Source organism: Desmodus rotundus, chromosome 1, assembly GCF_022682495.2.
Source record: "Desmodus rotundus isolate HL8 chromosome 1, HLdesRot8A.1, whole genome shotgun sequence".
Taxonomy (NCBI): Eukaryota; Metazoa; Chordata; class Mammalia; order Chiroptera; family Phyllostomidae; genus Desmodus; species Desmodus rotundus.
The window spans coordinates 80,467,291-80,489,276 of record NC_071387.1 but is presented as its reverse complement, the minus strand read 5'-3'; the positions used below and the strand labels follow the sequence as shown (position 1 = coordinate 80,489,276).

Here is a 21,986-nt window from a genome sequence, read left to right as displayed (position 1 = left end):
GTAAAATGGGAAGAGAAGAGTCATGGAAGTCAGAGGAGAAGAAAAATCCAACACAATGGCAGTGATCAATAATTCCAAATGCTCAGAGAGAATGAATAATATATAGACAGAAAAGTTTTAGTGGACTTGACCACAAGGAAGTCATTATTAACCTTGATAAGAACAGTTCCCATGGAGTTGTAGGGGCAAAGGCCTAATTTTAGAGGACTAAATAGTAGAAAAGGAATTGGAAACAATGAATCATTTATGTGTGTGTGAGTGTGTGAGTGTGTGTATCTGTGAGTGTGAATGTGTTCATTGCAATATAATGGAGAGGGTTTTGACATTGGCTAGAGCTGCAAAAGTAGGTGGAAGGCAGAATTTTAGGATGAAAGAGATGCATATTCATAGGCTGAGGGGAAGTAAACTAGTAGAGAGCAAAAGGATGAAAATACAGGAGAAGGAAGATGGAGTGAGGATGAAGAGATGGGACGAAGAGCACAGGCAGGAAGATGAACCTTGGACCTGAGGTCATTTAAAAAGGAAGATCAGCATCTTGTCATCTGTTTGCAGGAGTGAGATGGAGAGCTGATGGGATATGTTTTCTCTGTCAGATAGAACCAAGGTCAAATACAAGATGCTGAGGAGCACCAACAGACCAGTAAACATGGTGACTGCAATAGTAGTGCCACCATCTGCTTGGATGTACTCTTCAGTGCATGCATTGAGTGAAGGGTCAACTGGAGATTGATTCAGCGTCAGAAGAATGTTGAAGGATAAGGAGGTAAGGGAGTAGAAGAGGCAGGTAGATTGATATGATTAATCATAAGTTAGGCTATTGGGGTGTCACTGAGGTCAGAAGAGGAACAAAGGACAGGGACAAAAGAACACTGACAATACATAGGGACAAAGAAGAAGAATCAAGGGGCATGATAAACTCCACATCACGGCTGGGGACATGGCAGTGTACTATGAACCAAACATTTTTGTCCCTCCAAAATTCATGTGTTAAAATCCTAACCCCATTGCTATGATTATAGAAAGTGAAGGCTTTGGGAGATGATTAGGTCATGAGTGGCACCATTAGCTCTTGAATGGTGTCAGTGTCTTCTAAAAGAAACCCAAGAGCTCCTTCACCCTTTCCACCACATGAGAATGCAGTGTGAAGATGGCCGTCCATGAATCAGGAAGAGAGTTCTCACCAGACACCAAATCTTCCAACACCTTTATCTTGGGCTTCTAGCCTCCAGAACTGTGAGAAATAAATTTCTACTGTTTATAAGCTGCCCAGTCTATGGGTATTCCATTATTACAGCCCAAATGGTAAAAATAGAGTGTAAGAAATATGAAAAGTTAGGGGGTTGTTTGAAGAGTAAACATGAAAATCTACAGTTTCATAATACAGCAATTCCTAAGAACTGATAATCCCTAGGATTTAGCTATAGAAACAGCTAGAATAATTGAATGGAAATGAATATATCTGGAGTTAAGGCACTATATGAACCAGCTGCTGAATGGACCCATGGACTCTGAAATCACTCCAGATGTTGGCAGAAGTCAGAGTACAGAAAGATACTGAGTTACATGTCATAGTTTTGATGAAAGTCATGAAGAGGCCACATTGCATAACAACGCTTTCAAACTTAAAAAAAAACATTTTATGACAAAATACATTGTGCAACCAAACACGCATACACGGCTGAAATAAAACAAGTGTTTTCCCAAAATAATTATTTTACTTACTAATTTTTATTCTATTGTATTCTAGTCATTCCATTCTGTTTCATTCAGTTCAGCTCTGTTCTATTTCATCTAAAAATAAATGCTAGTTACAACTCCCTACACTTTCATGCCCAGTAATGGGTTGCATAGCATCCATGAGCTCTGGATCCAGGCCATCTAGATTTTAATCCTGGTTCTTTAAATTATTAGTAAGATCACCTTAGATAAGTTACTTGACTGTTCACTTGGAACAGCATCTGACACAATACACAGTAGCTACTATTATCAATGTGAAGTAAAAGTGTGCGATCAATGTTAGCAAAAGCTGCTATTGTCAGGGACAGAGATAGCAAAGGAGGATGCTCTCTCTGATGTGGCGGAGAGGAAAGGGATCAGCCACACCATTCCCACATACTGGGGTGTGTGTGGTGTGTGAGAGAATGGCAGCCACAACACAAGATCCCGAGGGGAAGCAATGGCCTCAGAAGCAATCAGGAGTGAGAGGAACACTCTGCCTGCTCATACCAGAGCAGAGCTTCCAGAAGGCAAAGATTTTGGAGAGAAAGGAGACTTCTTTGTCAAAATGGAAAGATTTCTTTTCTTTCTTGGGTACAAAAGTGGGGGTTTATTTTAAAATAGAAAAAGAAATCACAACATATTACAAAAATTTTAAAGGTATACCATATTAAATTATGGTAAACAATATAAAATCTCCAAAAAGAACATGTTATTTTTATTAATTAACTACCTGCTAAACTTTTTCCCTTAACCTTTTTTTGGTCTCAGACTCTTTGGCCTCTTCAAAATATGGTTTTGTAATAATTTCTATAAAAAGAATTTCCATTCAGAAACACATGATCATTGCACATATTCACACAATACAGAGAAAATGAGGAACCCTATAACCTCAACTTCCAGAAACCACTATTGACACAATGGCACATTCTTTGGAAACATTTTATGCATATATAGATACTATATACATATATTTGTGTGCATACATACATATATATAGATGTATGGTTATTACAGGAAATTCTCCACTTCTTTCACTAAATATTTTGTGAACATTTTCACTATCAATATATGAAGAAGGACTTAGCTTTCTAAAGGATGAACAGGCATGTAGCACAATAGTCACTGGGACATTGTGAATGCCCACAATATATTAATTCACCCTGAGAAACTGATACTTCAGTTATTCCCTTTGTTGTTATAAACAATGTTGCAATGAAATATTCTTGTGCATTTATCTCTTTTCATTTGACCTATTAGTTTTCTAGGACAAATTCTTGGAATAATTTAGGGTAAACTGAGTCAAAAAGTATGGATATTTAATATTAAAAGTCATATTACCAGATTGCTCTCCAAAAAGGCTGTGATGTTTGTTTTCCTTAACAGTTTATGAGAGTGTTTATTTTCTCACATCACTGAACACTATTCATCTTTTTAAGTCTTTACCAATATCCCATATATAAAAATGATCTTGCCCTTTTTAAACTGTATTTTAATTAATACCTTCCCACATGCTGTCACCACATCTACATGTCTTCTGTGACTTGCATGATTTTCTATCTGGGGCTTGCTTATCCTCGTGTCCTTGTGTTATGACTTATAAGGGTCCTCAGGTAGTCACACTATTCACCTGTTGTTAGTAATATATGTGGTGATTACTTTTTTCTTCAGTTTGCAACTTTTCCTTCAATGAGATTTATGGAGTGTTTTTTTGGCTTAAGAGCTTATTTTTTAGAGGTAAACTATACATTTTCCCTCAGGTTCTAAAGAAGGGACTTTTTAGCTTAGAATTGGAACCACTATGAAACAATCTCTAAGACTGGAAACTTGCAAATCAGTTTACCAACCCCACAATTTATATCCTTTACTTTTGCCCTCAAGACATCTGATGGGTTTGTGTGTTATGGCAAATACTACCTCACAATGGAGAAACACAGGAAATTGCATTTCTGAGATTTTTGCTTAAAAAGCAACCATAGACATATGAAAGGACGCTCAGCATCACTAGCCAACAGAGAGATGCAAATTAAAACCACAATGAGATACCACCTCACATCAGTCAGAATGGCCATCATAAAAAAAGCAACAAACAACAAGTGCTGGAGAGGTTGTGGAGAAAAGGGAACCCCAGTACATTGTTGGTGGGAATGCAGACTGGTGCAGCCACTGTGGAAAACAGTATGGAATTTCCTCTGCAAACTAAAAATAGAACTGCCTTCTGACCTGGGAATCCCACTGCTGGGATTATGCCCCAAGAACCCTGAAACACCAATCCAAAAGAACCTATGCACCCCAATGTTCATAGCAGCACAATTTACGATAGCCAAGTGCTGGAAGCAACCTATGTGCCCATCAGTAAATGAGTGGATCAAAAAACTGTGGTACATTTACACAATGGAACACTATGCAGCAGAAAGAAAGAAGGAGCTTCTACCCTTCGTGACAACATAGATGGAATTGGAGAGCATTATATGGCAGGGGTGTCAAACTCATTTTCACTGGGGGCCACGTCAGCCTGGTGGTTGCCTTCAAAGGGTCAAATGTAATTTTAGTACTGTATAAATATAACTACCCTTTAAGCAAGAGCTCAGGGCAGCCACTGGGTAGAAACAAGGTGCCAGGCCAGATAAAGCAAGGTGGAAGTCCAGATTCAGCCAGCAGGCCTTGTGTTTGCCACCTGTATGCTAAGTGAAATAAGCCAGGCAGTGAAAGACAAATACCATATGATCTCACCTATAAGTGGAAGCTAATCAACAAAACAAACAAGCAAGCAAAATAGAACCAGAGACATTGAAATAAACAACAAACTGACAGTAACCAGAGAGGAAGGGAGAGGGGGATAATGGCAGAAAGAAGAGGAACGGTCATCAAGGAACGTGTATAAAAGACCCATGGACAAAGCCAAAGGGGGGTAGGATTGAGGGTGGGGTGAGGGAAAGTGGTGGTGGGAAAAGGAGACAACTGTACTTGAACAACAATAAAAAAATAAAGGGGAAAAAAAGAAAAAGAGAAGTAAACTCTTCAAAGCTCAGTTTGAGGCAGCAAAGTCAGGTCCCAGCATCCTGTTGAATGAGTGCCACCTGGTCCCATGCAATCCCAGGAGGGGCATCCAAGGGCAGCCAGGTCGGCATCCTATTCTACTCTGTGAAAAGGAGCCTCTCTTATCACATCCCCCATTTAGTGAGAGGGAGTCCCACTTGGAAACAACCTGTTGTTCTACTGCCAGCTTAGGCCAGATTTCACATCTGATCTGGAAATTCTTCAACTGTGTTCCCATTCCTGCCTTAAAAGCTCTCTCTGTATGGTGGATATGCTTAAAGGATTGTTTGGGCTGAATTAATAGCCACATGAAGTCCAGAACTTGGTGATTACATTGAGAATCAAAAAGCTTCCTAAAGCTTGGGGTAAACACAAGGCCTCAACATTAGAGCATATGAATGAGACTTTCCAATATAATTATTCCCTCTAAAAAGCAAATATAACTGAGTGACCATAATCTATACAGGTAGTAGCCCAGAAAACAAATGACTTGAGAAAGGTTCTGGCCTGAACCTCTGTATTTTGAAAATATGGGCTCATTATAAACAATTCCTCCTGAAAAACTCAACTGGGGAGTATTATCTTTAATAGATAAACTTTAGCTATAAAAGGTATTGATTGCTTATAAAGGCAGAGTCTGCCACACCCATACTGATCAGAGCCACAAACAGTAGCACCAACCTCTTGTCCAGGCCCTCGGAGCCACCATGGAAACAGGAACCCACTGAGATAGCATTCTGCCATAGATTTCCTTCACTCACCTCAGGAAATTTCTTTTTCTGCACATATTCCGTGGTGGCAGCATCAAAATACTTGGCATAGCCTTCATTGAGGCTGTAAATCTTTCCTTTCTTTTTAATTTTGACCTCTTTTTCCACCAGAATGAATTCACCAAGAGCCTAGGAAGTTGAACAAAAATACCAGTAAGAAGAGAGATGCCAGAAGCCAACAGCACACTCCCCAACACTTAGAAAACATTAAAATATGTGGGCATTCTGGAAGGACCCAGGGGGTTTCCAGGTCCTCCAGAAGTCTGCCAGTGATATTTTATGAGTTGTAGAAAAAGCAGTGACAATATTGAGTCACCTAGACTACTAATTTATAAGGAACCTAGCTGTATTGATCCCCCAAGTTATCACCCTCAGTTAATCCTAATATTTTCAGAAAGACTTGGGCCATCAGCAGTGAGAGGAAAAAGTTATACAGGTAAGATTAGTCATAAAGGTGGGGATACAGTTCAACCACTATTTTGTAGTCCAGTTATTATATCATAATGATTTAATTTGGAAGCCATTAGAAGTTCCTGGTTTACCAGTGACTTTTTTTTTTAAATATATTTTATAGATTATGCTATTACAGTTATCCCATTTTCCCCCCTTTATTCTCCTCTGTCCTGCAAACCACCCTCTACCCACATTCTCCCCCTTTAGTTCATGTCCGTGGGTCATACATATAAGTTCCTTTGCTTCTATATTTTCTATACTATTCTTACCCTCCCCCTGTCTGTTTTCTGCCTACCATTTATGTTCCTTATTCCCTGTACCTTTTCCCCCTCTATCCCTCTCTCACTTCCCTGCTGATAACCCTCCATGTGACCTCCATTTCTGTGGTTCCATTCCTGTTCTAGTTTTTTGCTTAGTTCGGGGGTTTTTTTGTTTGTTTTTGTCTTTTACGTTCGGCTGTTAATAGTTGTGAGCTTGTTGTCATTTTACTGTTCATATTTTTTATCTTCTTTTTCTTAGATAAGTCCCTTTACCATTTCATATAATAAGGACTTGGTGATGATGAACTCCTTTAACTTGACGTTGTCTGGGAAGCACGTTTTCTGCCCTTCCATTCTAAATAATAGCTTTGCTGGATAGAGTAATCTTAGATGTAGGTCCTTGCCTTTCATGACTTGGAATACTTCTTTCCAGCCCTTTCTTGCCTCTAAGATTTCTTTTGAGAAATCTGCTGATGGTATAATGGGAATTCCTTTGTAGGTAACTGTGTCCTTTTCTCTTGCTGCTTTTAAGATTCTCTCCTTATCTTGAATCTTGGCTAATGTAATTATGATGTGCCTTGGTGTGTGTTTCCTTGGGTCCAATTTCTTTGGGACTCTCTGAGCTTCCTGGAGTTCCTGGAAGTCTATTTCCTTTGCCAGATTGGGGAAGTTATCCTTCATTATTTTTTAAATAGGCTTTCCATTTCTTGCTTTCCCTCTTCTCCTTCTGGCACCCCTATGGTTCTGATGTTGGAACATTTAAAGTTGTCCTGGAGGTTCCTCAGTCTCTCCTCATTTTTTTGAATTCTTGTTTCTTCATTCGGTTCTGGTTGAATGTTTATTTCTTCTTCTCCAAACCATTAATTTGAGTCCTGGTTTCCTTCCTGTCACTGTTGGTTCCCTGTACATTTTCCTTTATTTCACTTTTCATAGCCTTCATTTTTTCCTATATTTTGCGACCATACTCAACAAATTCTGTGAACTTCCTGATTATCAGTGTTTTGAACTGTGCATCTGATAGGTTGTCTACCTCTTCATTGCTTAGTTGTATATTTTTCTGGAGCTTTGACCTGTTCTCTCATTTGGGCAATTTTTTTTTTTTTTGTCTTGTTGCGCCTGTTATGTAGTAAGGGGCGGAGCCTTAGGTGTTCGTTCACCAGGGCAGGGCAACCCAAGTTACTGTGTTGTGGCTCTGTATGTGGGGGAGGGTTCTAAGAGGAAACAGGGCCCCTTGCTCCACTCTCTGCTGGCTTTCAGTCACTTCTGGGGCTACTCACAAGCAAATTGGGCCTTTCTGGTACTGATTCCTGGGTGGGTGGGTTTGCGTACATGCTAGGACCCTGTGGATCTGTCCAGTGAACTCTCCTATGAGTCTGGGAGTTTCTCCCAACACCACAACACTCACAGGTTTTTTCAGTCAGAGGTTTTGAGGCTTTATTTTCCCATGCTGTGACCCTGGATTATGTAGTCTGTCTCACTCCCCAGTTGTTCCTCCCAGTTTATCAGCAAGTAAATGTGGGACCATCCACTCCACCAGCCACCACCTTGCCATGAGTCCTCTCCACCCTGGCTTCCCATATCTGCCCCTACTACTGGTCTGGATGAATGTTTCTTCTGTAACTTCTTGGTTGTTGGACTTCCATACAGTTAGATTTTCTGTCAGTTCTGGTTGTTTTTTGTTTTTAAATTTGTTGTTGTCCTTTTGGTTGTTTGAGGAGGCACAGTGTGTCTACCTATGCCTCCATCTTGGCCAGAATCCCCAATGACTCTTACATGAGGTAAAGAAGAAATCCCTTCAGACAGAAACTATATGCACTTGGCATAAGGAATAATTGATAAAAAATGAAGAAATCTCAGAAGTATAAATAAAATCATGCCCAGTCCCTGTATAGTCACCATGGTCACTATCTGTCGGGCAGTCCCTGTGGATGTGATTAGCTAGCTGCATACATCAATCTGAAAGACTGGCTATCTCCTTTGGTCACTAGAGAGGAAACCAGGTCCTGGAAGTATAATCAATTTTGATAAATTTTGAAGACTAAGAAAGTGAAAATCCCCCAAGATGACAACTCACAGCTGGCAGCTAGACTAGAAGGTTCCTAATGAACATAGATCACATTCCCACAATATAAAGAGACAAGCCCATGCTGACCATGTGTGAAATAAGACAGTGACCAGTGACAAGGATACTCAGTGACTGCAAAAATAACTAAAGATCCCTTTCTTCTGTGGAATTTGAGTGATGACTGCTTCTTTACCAGTGAATCCCCACTCTCACTTTAATCTTCCCACCTCCTAGATAAAAATTATTGATATATATAATCATTAATTGTACCCACTTCTAAACAACACCCAATCTAGGACTAACTCTTTCTCAAATCCTCCTTAGAATCATCAAACAAAATATGTGCTATTATAAGCCCATTCCAACTCTCTTTTAGCACAACAACCCACAGTTCCTCTATAGTGCATTCTCCATGCTCAGTAAACCTAACTTACTTCATTATAGGTATATTCTTGATTGTCTCTGGTTCAAGGTCAGGCACTTGATTTAGTGTGGTAAATTAGATACTCCTCCCTGGCGTTTGAATGAGAGACAGACCAGGGGTGGTGTTCAGACCAGACTTGCTGTGCTGCCAGACCATTCATGTGATTGCTGTTTCCTGGTCCTCTCGACCTGCCCATTTTTAGTCTGGGGCTTTAGCTTTCCCACAAATGCAGTACCATCCTTTACTTCATTAAGCCAGAATCCTTTTCTCTCTCACTTATTAGTAAAGAGCAAAACATATACAAAACTATTGTCTAAATAATGTCATTCTCTTATGTATCCCTCTCTGAACCTGGGGGCGGGTATACTCAGGTCCCTAGAGAGTTATTCCCTCCTGTGGAAGGAAATGGCTGTGGAGTCTTGCCCTAACTTGGAGAATATATTCCTTTGTTTTGACTCTGTGATCAGTCACAACCACTGACTATTAAAAAGCTTCCCACAGCTTTGAGGACAAGGTACCTTATTATCAGGCGCCATATCATTGTCACCCAGAAACAGTATCTGCCATTTGTAAATGAATGCCTTGACATTGTGGTTTATACCACAATTGAGAATTTGGCTAACATGAGATGGTCACTCTGTGTCTGAACACAATGTGTTCTTTGACAAAATCAAATTATCAGCTCTGCAAACTCACAGATCAGACAGGCTCTGGCCAACCCACCAAGGAACTTGGTCCCATTAGGCCCTGCCAGAGTAACCTGTTGGCCACTCTCCATGATTTTTCTATCTGTGACAACTGTCATAAGCTACTTCAACTTGAAGTCAACCTCCCAAATAAGTCTTAAGCTTCTTACACTGGGTATTTGCTCAAATGTACTTTTTAGTAGGGTGATGTGATCCAAAGGAATGTCATGCTAATAAAGAAGGATCGGCAGAGATTATACAGGGGGTTGTCTCTTCTTTCTGAAGCAGTCAAGCTGTTAGGCCTATGTTTAGAATCCTTAGCTGCACTTCTAAGCCAAATGTAGTTACCTATTCCCTTTAGAACCACTTCAGAATATTCTTGGAGATATTTTGCTTGCAATAAAAAGAAGTTTACTCAAAATTGGTAAATATATAAGCACAAGACTGGCTGTAAATAGGTGTTCTGGGACCAATTCCAATGTGTGTGTGTCTCAGACACACCAGCAGGGTGTCTGAGAATTCAAATTGATTCAACTCAACTCTGACATCATCTACCCAGAGACAGCATCAGATTCCAGGGTTTAAGGTTTCAATCCTATAAGACTGCCTCCACTCTCCACTTCAGATGCTAATCCCAAGCCCAGGTTGTTACCTGTGCTTCTGATTGACTGGCTACAAATCAGAGGTTTTTAGAAGACCCAGTACCTCCTCCTCAGGTTTTATTAATTTGATAGTGTGGCTTAGAACTCAGACAAATATTTTACTTACTAGATTACCAATTTATTATAAAATGATATAATGCAGGAACAGCCAGATTGAAGATATGCGTAGGGCAGGGTATAAACAAATGACACAGACCTTCCATGCCCTCTCTAGGCACTCTACTCTCCCCAGTCTCCATGTGTTCACTACCCAGAAAGGTCTCTGGACACCATCTTTTGGGGGTTTTATGGAGGCTTCATTACATAGGCAGAACTGATTAAATCTACTGGCCATTGGTGGTTTGGTCAACCTCCAGGCCTTCTCCCTTCCCCGGCGGTCAGAGAGTAGGATTGAAAATTCCAACCCTTTAATCATATGGCTGACTCCATTGATAACAAGCCCCTATCCTGAGGTGCTTTCTGAAAGCCATCTCAATAATACAACAAAAGATACCTTTATCACTCCCAACAGTTAGGAAATTTCAAGGGTTTGAGGAGCTGTGAGCCAGGAACCATGGACAAAGATAAATATATATGAGAAATACATTTTGGTCATCTGAATGAACACATATATACATTTCTTACAAATCACAATATCGCAGCCTGAGTGTGACTCATGGCTCCAGGGCTACTAGCATAACCTTGGGTAAATCACTTACCTTCTCTGTGCCTCACTTTCCTTACCTGAAAATGGGAATAATAATAGGACCTAATTTAGGGAAATGCTGTAAGGTTTAAGCACATTTATACATGTAAAGTGCTTGAAACAGATAGCTAACCCATCACTTAATAAGTGCTTAATAAGTAATTGTCAGCTATTAGTCCAGAACAGTTTTAGAACAGTTGTTTTATTATCTGAGAGTAATATTTGTGAACTACAGAATTTCTCCAGTTTTGACTGTTTCTCTGAAAATAAGGAGAATTTAGGGGATAAGCACACTGAAACATCAGTGGGTTTTGATCTGATTAGTTTATATACGAAAATTTATATTTGAAAAGATACTCGGTTTCCATAGTATAAAGTTTAGTTTAACTCTGTTTTGAAATGTTGTTACCCTCCTCCCTCCACACACATGCACCAACATGTAAACTCCACCACAGATGGAATGTTTGCCTGCTTCATCAGTGCTGTAACTCCACCCAGAATGGTGCTTTGGGACTTCTGGGACTTTTGGGACACACTAGATGCTCGATAAACATTTATAAATTCAAATTAAATTGAAATACTGAACAAGTGCTTTTGAGTTACTGAATACTAGAAACTTTGAAACGGTCTTGGTCAAAATTATTTGAATTTTCACAAGACCTGACTATATTTGGCAAAGTAGTTCACAAGTGATAGGCAAAGCATCCAGCATTTTAAAGAGAAATTCTGTAAGTTACAAATATTTTACAAATTTTCTGCTGAACATTTTGAATGTACACTTGCCATGAAAATTCAGCCTTATTTGAACTCTTGTGCCTTTATCCAATTATTTCTTCCCTTACTCTGTGTCATACTGTCTGATTTTTCATCGGCCCTGAGGATGTCCCTCTTCCCCTTGAGCATTTTCTGAAGGGGAAGAGAAATACTGCTGAGCACTTTCTCATCGTGAGAAATAAGGAGCATAACACAGAACTTGATGAAGAGGTTTCTACCAGTACCTCCTACTGGGAAGAACATGTAGATTAGGGGAGGTCCTCCAAACCTATGCTGTCCAATAGGATAGCCACCAGTCACATGTAGCTTTTTAAGTTAATTAAAATGAAATAAAATTATAAAACCTGACTCCTCAGTCACACTAGCCTCATTACAAATGTTCAATAGTCACATGAGGCTACTGACTACTATATTAGACAGCATAGATCATAAAACATATCTATCACCATAGAGAGTTCTATTGGAAGGTACTGCTCTAAAGAATTCATGTTTCTGTCTGGAAACTAGCAGCACTGAGATTTTTAAATCATTGTGTTCCCATAAACCAAAAAGGAATAAACTTTTTAAGAACAGGGCCTGAGTTGATATGACTGAACCTGTAGGACCCCTCAAATTCCCTCACTTGGACAAAGGTTCTTAATGTTTTTTGATGATGTTTTGGTTCCCAAACTAGACTCTCTGGCCCCAAAAGCAAGTATTAAGAATGGCCTGGAAATTATCCCAGGGGACTAGAACTGAAGTACAGAGCTCCATGGAGTCCCAAGTGCTGATAATACCATGCTGGATACTTACTGGGTCAAGCATGAAGAGGTCCACTCCTTGCCCAGTGGAGAGAGCCACGAGGGTTGCACTGCCATAGAGTGCATAGCCCGCAGCCACGATATCGCGGCCTGGCTGCAGGGCATCCTTTTCAGAAGGCTCGTCCTCTGTAGTCTGAGGAAGAGGAGAGAAACATGGTGCATTATTGTCTCTGGACAGAACCCTTGCCAAGGATTAGCTTCTTAACTCCCCTAAAGAATCACTTTTAAGGGTAAAATAATAATTTGTATTGTTATGGGACTCTATGTCTTTCAGAATGCTTTCACATTATATATGTGAAACAACAGAGAGGCTCAATGCCCCTCATTTAAAAGAGAAGGAATGGAGGTCAGAGAGGTACTCATACAACATCATGAAACCAGTGAGTGATGAAGCTGAGGCTGGGTCCACGTTTTCTGCAGCAAAGCCAGCATCATTCTCAACAACTAATAGAACATGGGGCCAGTTTGTCATCTGCTAGTAACATCCTAAAAACTTTGTCTTAAAACCAGATCTTATCCTTCTTTAAGGATTTCTTTGAAGCATCATTTTACCTTTAATACTTTTATTATTTTAGTATTTTTCTAGGGTTACAAGTTAATTCAATTAAAAATGGCACATTCCCAATTAAAAAAATGGGCAAATGACCTGAACAGACACTTCTCCAAGAGAGCCCAGAGACATATGAAAAGATGCTCAGTATCACTAGCCATCAGAGAGATGCAAATTGAAACCACAATGAGATACCACTTCACAGTGGTCAGAATGGCCATCATAAACAAAGCAACAAACAACAAGTGATGGAGAGGATGTGGAGAAAAGGGAACCCTAGTGTACTGTTGGTGGGAATGCAGACTGGTGCAGCTACTGTGGAAAACAGTATGGAATTTCCTCAGAAAGCTGAAAATGGAACTGCCTTCTGACCCATCAATTCTACTGCTGGGATTATACCCTAAGAATCCTGAAACACCACTCCATAAGAACCTATGTACCCCAATGTTCATTCATAGCAGCTCAATTTACAAAAGCCAAGTGCTGGAAGCAACCTAAGTGCCCATGTAAATGAATGGATCAAAAAACTGTGGTACATTTACACAATGGAATACAACACAGAGAGAGAAAGAAGGAGCTCATACGCTTTGCAACAGCATGGATGGAACTGGAGAGCATTGTGCTAAGTGAAATAAGCCAGGTGGTGAAAGACAAATACCATATGATCTCACCATTAACAGGAGCCTAGTCAACAAAACAAACAAGCAAGCAAAATATAACCAGAGACATTGAAATTAAGAACAATCTGACAGTAACCAGAGGGGAGGGGGGTGGGGATAATGGGGGGAAAGTGGGAAAGGGTTTTCAGAAACAACTATAAAGGACACAGGGAAAAAACCACGGTGGTCATGGAATCAAGGGAGAGAAGGGGATGGCTGGGGCGGGGGGAAGTGCAGACAAATGTATTTGAAGAACAATAAAATTTAAAGAGGTGCATACCTTTTAGTATTTTTCCTTACTTTTACATTCTTGCACTCTTTCTAATACTTTTTTTTACAACTAGGTTATATTTTCACTTGATTTGTGAAGATGAACTCAATAATTGGCTTTATTTCCAGATTCCAAGACCACATACAGATTCTGAGAAGCAGGCCCCAGAGCAGTGATTATAGTTGGATATGCATATTCTTGGGCCATGCCCCAGACCTCCAGAAATGCTGGGCCTTCAGAATCAGCCCTCTTGGTAATTCTGATACACACAAAAATTTTAGAACCACTGCTCTAAAACATGGTCTCTTAAGAACCTTCAGGGAAGTAGAAGGCAAGGGTAGTATTAAGTTTCTTAATTAAAATCTGTAGTCATCCCCATTGAAGCTTTTAAAACACCTTTGTTCAGCCCTGGCTGGGGTGGCTCAGTGGATTGAGTACTGGCCTGCATACCAAAGAGTCATCGGTTAGATTCTCCATCAGGGCACACGCCTGGGTTGGGGACCAGGTCCCCAGTAGGGGGTACATGAGAGGCAACCACACATTGATGTTTCGCTCCCTCTCTTTCTCTCTCTCTTCCCCTCCGTCTAATGATAAATAAATAAAATCTTTTTTAAAAAACCATTAAAACACTTCGTTCAGCCATCAAAAGGATGGCATTTTCTGTATAGGAAACCAGAATTCTCCCACATCAGAGATTTTCCTTTCTCTGAGCTGTGATCCTGAAGCCTGTGCTGAGTGTAGCACCCTGTCCTTGGTTTTTTGGAACTTGCACTGTGGTTTGAAGAGAATCCCTTCTGCCCATCTCCTTCCACTGGCCTTTAATTACTCATAGAATCCCTGGCCTTAAAAAATAACAAGAAATACTTTCTAGATCCCACGACTTCCCTCGAGCTACTGCTCTATCTCTGTCTTTATCAATATCCTACAGCACCAGCGGTCTCCAATCATTCTGGCACCAGGTTCAAGGCAGCTGAGCTCACTCATCACCTAGGGGTGGGGGTGGGGGCCTTGGGACTAGAGGCAGAGCTCAGGTGAGCTTCTCTTAAGGCCCGGTTCCTAACAGGCCAGGGGATCCCTGGAGTCTTGGATGCCTGTCTACACTATCTTACTTTTCCTTTCTCCACTGCAGGCTGCCAGATGTGACGCTACTACTAAACCTGGTTCACTTTTGCCAGTCTTCCTCCTAGCTGCCCTCTAGGCAGTGTTGGATCCCTTCATTGGATGTTGCTTCTTTCTCAAGATGCATCTCTCCAGAGCTTCTCTCCATTTCCCTCTAGTCTGGATTTCTAACTCTCTACATGTGCCTTCTCATTTGCTTTTTTTAGTTCCTCTTCTTAAATGTTGGTGCTCCTCCTGGTTCCTCCCCAGCCTTTGACTGTCTACCCAGTGCAAAATGGACCTTCTTCATCACCACCCTACCCACAGCAGGGACTCTCAGCTGCTATGTTTGTGTTATGAGTCCCAAATCCTTCCAACAGTTTAATGGGACCTGGAATGCATTCCTGACCCAAATTGGCCCCGTCAGTCTCTGCTCAAGAAATCTATATTTGGGGCTAGAACATTCTGGTTGATGGAAACTTGGGAGCTGTAGGGTGACCATCTTTCTTCTGTCATTGGCCAAAGAATCAGAGAAAAAACCAAACTAGTCTTCAGAGAGGGGAAGGAGTACAGTAGCTGCAGGAAGTCAAGATGAGAGACTTGGAGGAAAAAAAGCTCTCCCAGCTTGACCTACCCCTGCCTCAAGCCCACTCTGAGGCTGGCCATATATCTGTCTTGGGGCTTCCTGATTCATCCCTGCCATTTATACCAGAGTCCTGACCAAAAAAGCTCTCTTCTCTTCTCATTCTACACATTCCTCAGCAATCTCACCCATAGCCAAAGTTTAAAGCTCTACTCAGGTGTCAATGCCTCCCACACCTCCAACTTCATATCTTCTGATGCTCCAACTTTGGGAGCCACCTGATCACCAGACATCCTTACTCAGGTATCCCACCAATCCCTTAAGCTAAACATGTCAAAGATGGAATTCATCTGCCATGAATTTCATCTGGAATTCATCTTACCTCCCAAATTTTCTGCTCTTCTCACATTACTCCCCATATGAGCAAACAGCATCATCATCTGACCAGTAGAAACCTAGGAATCACCCTTCCCTTCATTTCCCTAACCACAGCCTCCACTCAATCACTAAGCCAGTCACTTCTACAACCCACTCTTCACAGGTCCAAGCCCTCCTGTCTATCTTCACCACTACCCCTTGGTCTGAGGCACCATCACCTCCTGCCTGGTCCCCCCACTCTGCCCTTGCCCCACTCAGGTCCATGTCAATGCTCTCTGTAAAACACTTCATTGATTTCCCACAGCCTTGATGGCCAATATTATTAACTCATTTTACCAGGTGTTCCATGATCTGACCCCCTGCTGGCTAAACAAGCCTTGTTCAACATCTTTGCCCCACTCCTAACCCTTATGTGCCTTGTGTTGCAGCTTCATTGAGCTTCTTTATCTTTTCTTGAATATTTACCTTGCATCTGAGCTCTAGAACTCTGCCTAGGCCCTTATTTCTAACCAGAAGGCTTTCTCCTTTCTCCTCTCACCATTTGCCTAAGGAACTCATAGTTATCTTTCCAAGTCTCAAATGAAACATCAGTTTCCCTGTGGCATTCTCTGACTTCCCAGGTACTCAGTGCTTCTCCTCTGAAGCTCTCAACACATTCATTAGTGTGTTTAATGTCTGACTTCCTAAATAGACTGTCAGCTCCATGATGGCAAGCACTGACTGTCTTGCTCATGTCTTCTTTCCTACCACCTGCTACAATCTGACTCATGGTTGTTGCATTCAACTGATATGCACACACATACACATACTTGTAAATTTATACACACACATACATATGCATGCATACATACTTTTTCATGAGCGTGCTGGATAGTCAATTGCATGGGCACCCCCAATTTTAATCAATCTCTGTTGTTAAAGTTTAGTTTTTTTCCTACTTTTTAAAACATTTTATTTTAAATATATAGGGTGGGACAAAAGGAGGTTTATAGTTGTAAGTACATGAAACACGGAGTTTATTTTTATATTATTATTTATTAATTATTGTATTATTTTCCATATGAACAACTGTAAACTTACTTTGGCCCTACCTTGTATATATAGATTCAAAGGAAATTGTGCAGGTAATACAGAGACAGCCCACGCACCCTTCACACAGTTTCCCCTGATAGTTACATCTTCTATACCTTTATGTATATATATGATATAGTACAATATCAAAACCAGGAAAGTGACATTGTATTAAGTGTGTGTATAGCTGTATGCCATTTTATCAGGTGTAGATTTATTTACCCACCAACACATCAAGATACAAAACTACTCCATCACCATATATATCTCCCTAGTGCTACTTCTTTCTAGCCACACTCACCCTTTTTCCCACTACCCCTGACCCGTGGCAATCACTGATATCTTCTCCATTTCTATAAATATGTCATTCTGAGAATGTTACACAAACAAAATCATACCATTACTAATATTTTGAAGTTGTTTCCTTTTTTTTCACTCAGCATAATGACCTTCAGATCCATCAAAGTTGTTGTGTGTATCAATAGTTTGTTCAAATTTATTGCTCAGTATTTTTCCACGGTATGAATGTGTCACTGTTTAGCCATTCATCTATTGTAGGACATTGGTTGTTTCCAGTTGTGGGCTATCACATATAAAGCTGCTATGAACATCATGAACAGGATTCTATGTGGACATAAATCTTCATTTTTCTGCGTAGATGCCCAGGAATTCAATGGGTAAGCCCTAGGGTGAATATATAATTTTAATATTATGTTTTGTTTAAGAAACTGCCAAACTTTTGCAGAGTGGCTGTGTCATTTTACATTTCCACCAACAATGCATGAGATATATAGTTTCTCCATTCCAAGCCAGAAGAGAATTGCAAAAAATATTCCAAGTAATGAGAAACAGAGGCCTGCAACCAAGACTACTTTACCCAGCAAGGCTCTCAATCAAGATAGAAAGCCAAATAAAGAGTTTCCCAGACAAAAGAAGTCTAAAGGAACACACTACCACCAAACCAGCTCTGCAAGAGATGCTAAAGGGACTGCTTTAAGGAAAGGAAGGCAAAGAGAAAGACAGAGGAACACAGGTAGGAAAAAATGGCAATGAATAACTACCTATCGATAATAACCTTAAATGTAAATGGATTAAATGCTCCAATCAAAAGACATAGAATGGCTGAATGGAGAAGAAAACATGACCCACACATATGCTGCCTAGAAGAGACTCATCTCAGGACAAAAGACTTACAGAGACTGAAAGTGAAGGGCTGGAAACAAATATTCCAAGCACATGGACAGGAAAAAAAAGCAGGGGTAGCAATACTCATATCAGACAAAATAGACTTCCAAAGAAGGGCCATAAAGAGGGACCCAGAAGGTCACTTCATAATACTCAAAGGAAGAATCCACCAAGAAGACATAAACATTGTAAATATATATGTACCCAACATAGGAGCACCCAAATACATAAAGAAAATCTTGGAGGATTTCAAGAAAGATATTGACAGCAACACAATTATAGCAGGGGACTTTAACACCCCACTATCAAAAATGGACAGGTCTTCCAAACAAAATATCAACAAAGATACTGTGTCACTTAACAACACCCTAGAGGAAATGGACTTAACTGATATATACAGAGCTTTTCATCCCAAAGAAGCAAAATACACATTCTTTTCAAGTGTCCAGGGAACTTTTTCACAGATAGACCACATGATAGGACACAAAGCAAGCCTCAACAAATTCAAGAAAATTGAAATCATACCAAGCATTTTCTCTGACCACAAGGGTCTGAAACTAGAAACCAACCCCAAGGGAAAAAACCCAAAACACTCAAAATCATGGAGACTGAATAGCATGCTATTAAACAATGAATGGGTCAAGAATGAGATTAGGGAAGAAATCAAAAGCTTCCTGGAAACAAATGAAAACGAACTCACAACAACCCAAAACCTATGGGACGCAGCAAAGGCAGTCCTGAGAGGGAAGTACATAGCAATACAGGCCTACCTTAATAAGTTAGAAGCAGTTCAAACAAACAACCTAACCCTATGCCTACAAGAACTGGAGGAACAAGAACAAAGACAGCCCAGAGCAAGCAGAAGGAAGGAAATAACCAAGATCAGAGCAGAACTAAATGACATAGAGACTAAAAGCACAATTGTAAGGATCAATGAATCCAGGAGCTGGTTCTTTGAAAAGATAAACAAAATCGACAAGCCTTTAAGTAGGCTCATCAAAAAGAAAAGAGAGAGGATCCAAATAAACAGAATTAGAAATGAAAGAGGAGAGATTACAACCGATACCACAGATACAAAGGATTGTAAGAAATTACTACGAAGGAACTATGCTAAGAAATTTGAAAACCAAGATGAAATGGACACATTTCTAGAAAAATATAATCTTCCAAAACTGAATGAAGAAGAAGCAGAAAACCTGAACAGACCAATATCAGCAAAGGAAATTGAAGCAGTCATCAAAAAACTCCCATCACACAAAAGCCCTGGACCAGATGGTTTCACAGGAGATTTCTACAAAGCATTTAAGGAAGAGCTAACCCTTATCCTTCACAGACTATTCGAAAAAATCCAAACTGATGGAAGACTCCCAAACTCTTTTTATGAAGCCAACATCATCCTAATCCCAAAACCAGATAAAGACACAATGAAGAAAGAAAACTTCAGGCCAATATCGCTGATGAACATAGACGCTAAAATTCTCAACAAAATATTAGCAAACCGCCTCCAGCAATATATTAAAAAGATCATCCACCATGACCAAATGGGATTTATCCCAGGGATGCAAGGATGGTACAATATTAGCAAATCAATAAACATAATACATCACATCAACAACTGCAAAAACAAAAATCACATGATCATATCAATAGATGCGGAAAAAGCATTTGATAAGATACAGCACCCATTTCTGATAAAAACACTCAGCCAAGTGGGAATAAAGGGAGCAGTCCTCAACATAATTAAGGACATATATGAGAGACCTACAGCCAACATCACACTCAATGGACAAAAACTTAGAGCTTTCCCACTAAGATCAGGAACAAGACAAGGATGCCCTCTCTCACCACTCCTATTCAACATAGTATTGGAAGTCCTAGCCACAACAATCAGACAAGAAAAAGCAATAAAAGGCATCCAAATTGGAAAGGAGGAAATGAAACTGTCACTGTTTGCAGACGACATGATAGTGTACATGGAAAACCCTATAGACTCCACTCAAAAACTACTCGACCTAATAAATGAATTTGGCAAAACAGCTGGATACAGAGTCAATACCCAGAAAACAAAGGCATTCCTGTACACCAGCAATGAAACTGCAGAAACAGAAATCAGGAAAAAAAATCCCATTCGATATAGCAACAAAAAAATAAAGTACCTTGGAATAAACCTAACCAAGGAAGCAAAAGACCTGTACTCTGAAAACTACACAACACTGAAGAAAGAAATTAAGGAAGATACAAACAAATGGAAGCATGTACCATGTTCATGGATTGGAAGAATTCACATCATCAAAATGGCCATACTACCCAAAACAATTTATAGATTCAATGCAATCCCTATTAGAGTACCCATGACATATTTCACAGATATAGAACAAACATTGCAGAAATTCATATGGAAACATAAACGACCCCTAATAGCTGCAGAAATTTTGAGAAAGAAGAACAAAGCAGGAGGGATCACAATACCTGCTATCAAACTGTATTACAAGGCCACTGTCATCAAAACAGCCTGGTACTGGCATAAAAACAGGCACATCGACCAATGGAACAGAACAGAGAGCCCAGAAATAAACTCAAGTCTATACGGTCAATTAATATTTGACAAAGGAGGCAGGAGCATGAAATGGAGCAAAAACAGCCTCTTCAACAGATGGTGTTGGGAGATCTGGACAGCTACGTGCAAAAAAATGAAACTCGATCACCAACTTACGCCATATACGAAAATAAACTCAAGATGGATAAAAGACTTAAATATAAGCCGTAACACCATAAAAGTCCTTGAGGAAAACATTGGCAGGAAAATCTCAGACATTCCACACAGCAACATCCTCACAGACATGTCCCCTAAAGCAAGGGACATAAAGGAAAGAATAAACAAATGGGACCTCATCAAAATAAAAAGCTTCTGCATAGCTAAAGAAAACAGCACCAAATTACAAAGAGAACCAACAGTATGGGAAAACATATTTGCTAATGATACCTCAGACAAGGGCCTGATCTCCAAAATATAGAAAGAACTCACACGACTCCACTCCAGGAAGACAAACAACCCAATTAAAAAATGGGCAAAGGACTTGAACAGACACTTCTCCAAGGAAGACATACAGAGGGCCCAGAGACATATGAAAAGATGCTCAGCATCACTTGCCATCAGAGAGATGCAAATCAAAACCACAATGAGGTATCATCTCACACCAGTCAGAATGGCCAACATAAACAAATCCACAAACAAATGTTGGAGAGGATGAGGAGAAAAGGGAACCCTAGTGCACTGTTGTTGGGAATGCAGACTGGTGAGGCCACTGTGGAAAACAATATGGAATTTCCTCAGAAAACTAAAAATGGAACTGCCCTTTGACCCAGCAATTCCGCTGCTGGGATTATGCCCTACGAACCCTGAAACACCACTCCAAAAGAACCTGTGCACCCCAATGTTCATAGCAGCACAATTTACAATAACCAAGTACTGGAAGCAACCTAAGTGCCCATCAGCAAACGAGTGGATCCAAAAACCATGGTATATTTACACAATGGAATTCTATGCAGCAGAGAGAAAGAAGGAGCTCATACCCTTTGCAACAGCATGGATGGAACTGGAGAGCATTATGCTAAGTGAAATAAGCCAGGCAGTGAGGGACAAATACCATATGATCTCACCTTTAACAGGAACATAACCAATAGAAGAAAAAAGCAAACAAAATATAACCAGAGATATTGAAGTTAAGAACAATCTAACAATAGCCGGGGGGGTGGGGGACAGTGGGAAGAGGGGATGACAGGAACTACTATAAAGGACACATGGACAAAACCAAGGGGTAGGGTGGAGGGATGGGGAGAAAAGGCATACAACTGTA

At 40.3% G+C, this 21,986-nt stretch overlaps 1 protein-coding gene across 1 annotated transcript in view; it reads right to left on the bottom strand.

Annotated features, from left to right (window-relative positions):
• The window catches only part of FBP2 (fructose-bisphosphatase 2), a 60,746-nt gene that overhangs the window by 15,633 nt on the left and 23,127 nt on the right, over positions 1–21,986 (bottom strand). Inside the window, exons 4-5 of the mRNA XM_024558369.3 lie at positions 12,327–12,467; positions 5,517–5,654 (exon numbers count right to left, since the gene is read on the bottom strand). Coding sequence (XP_024414137.2) covers positions 5,517–5,654; positions 12,327–12,467 — 279 coding nt within the window. The remainder of the gene's footprint in view (positions 1–5,516; positions 5,655–12,326; positions 12,468–21,986) is intronic.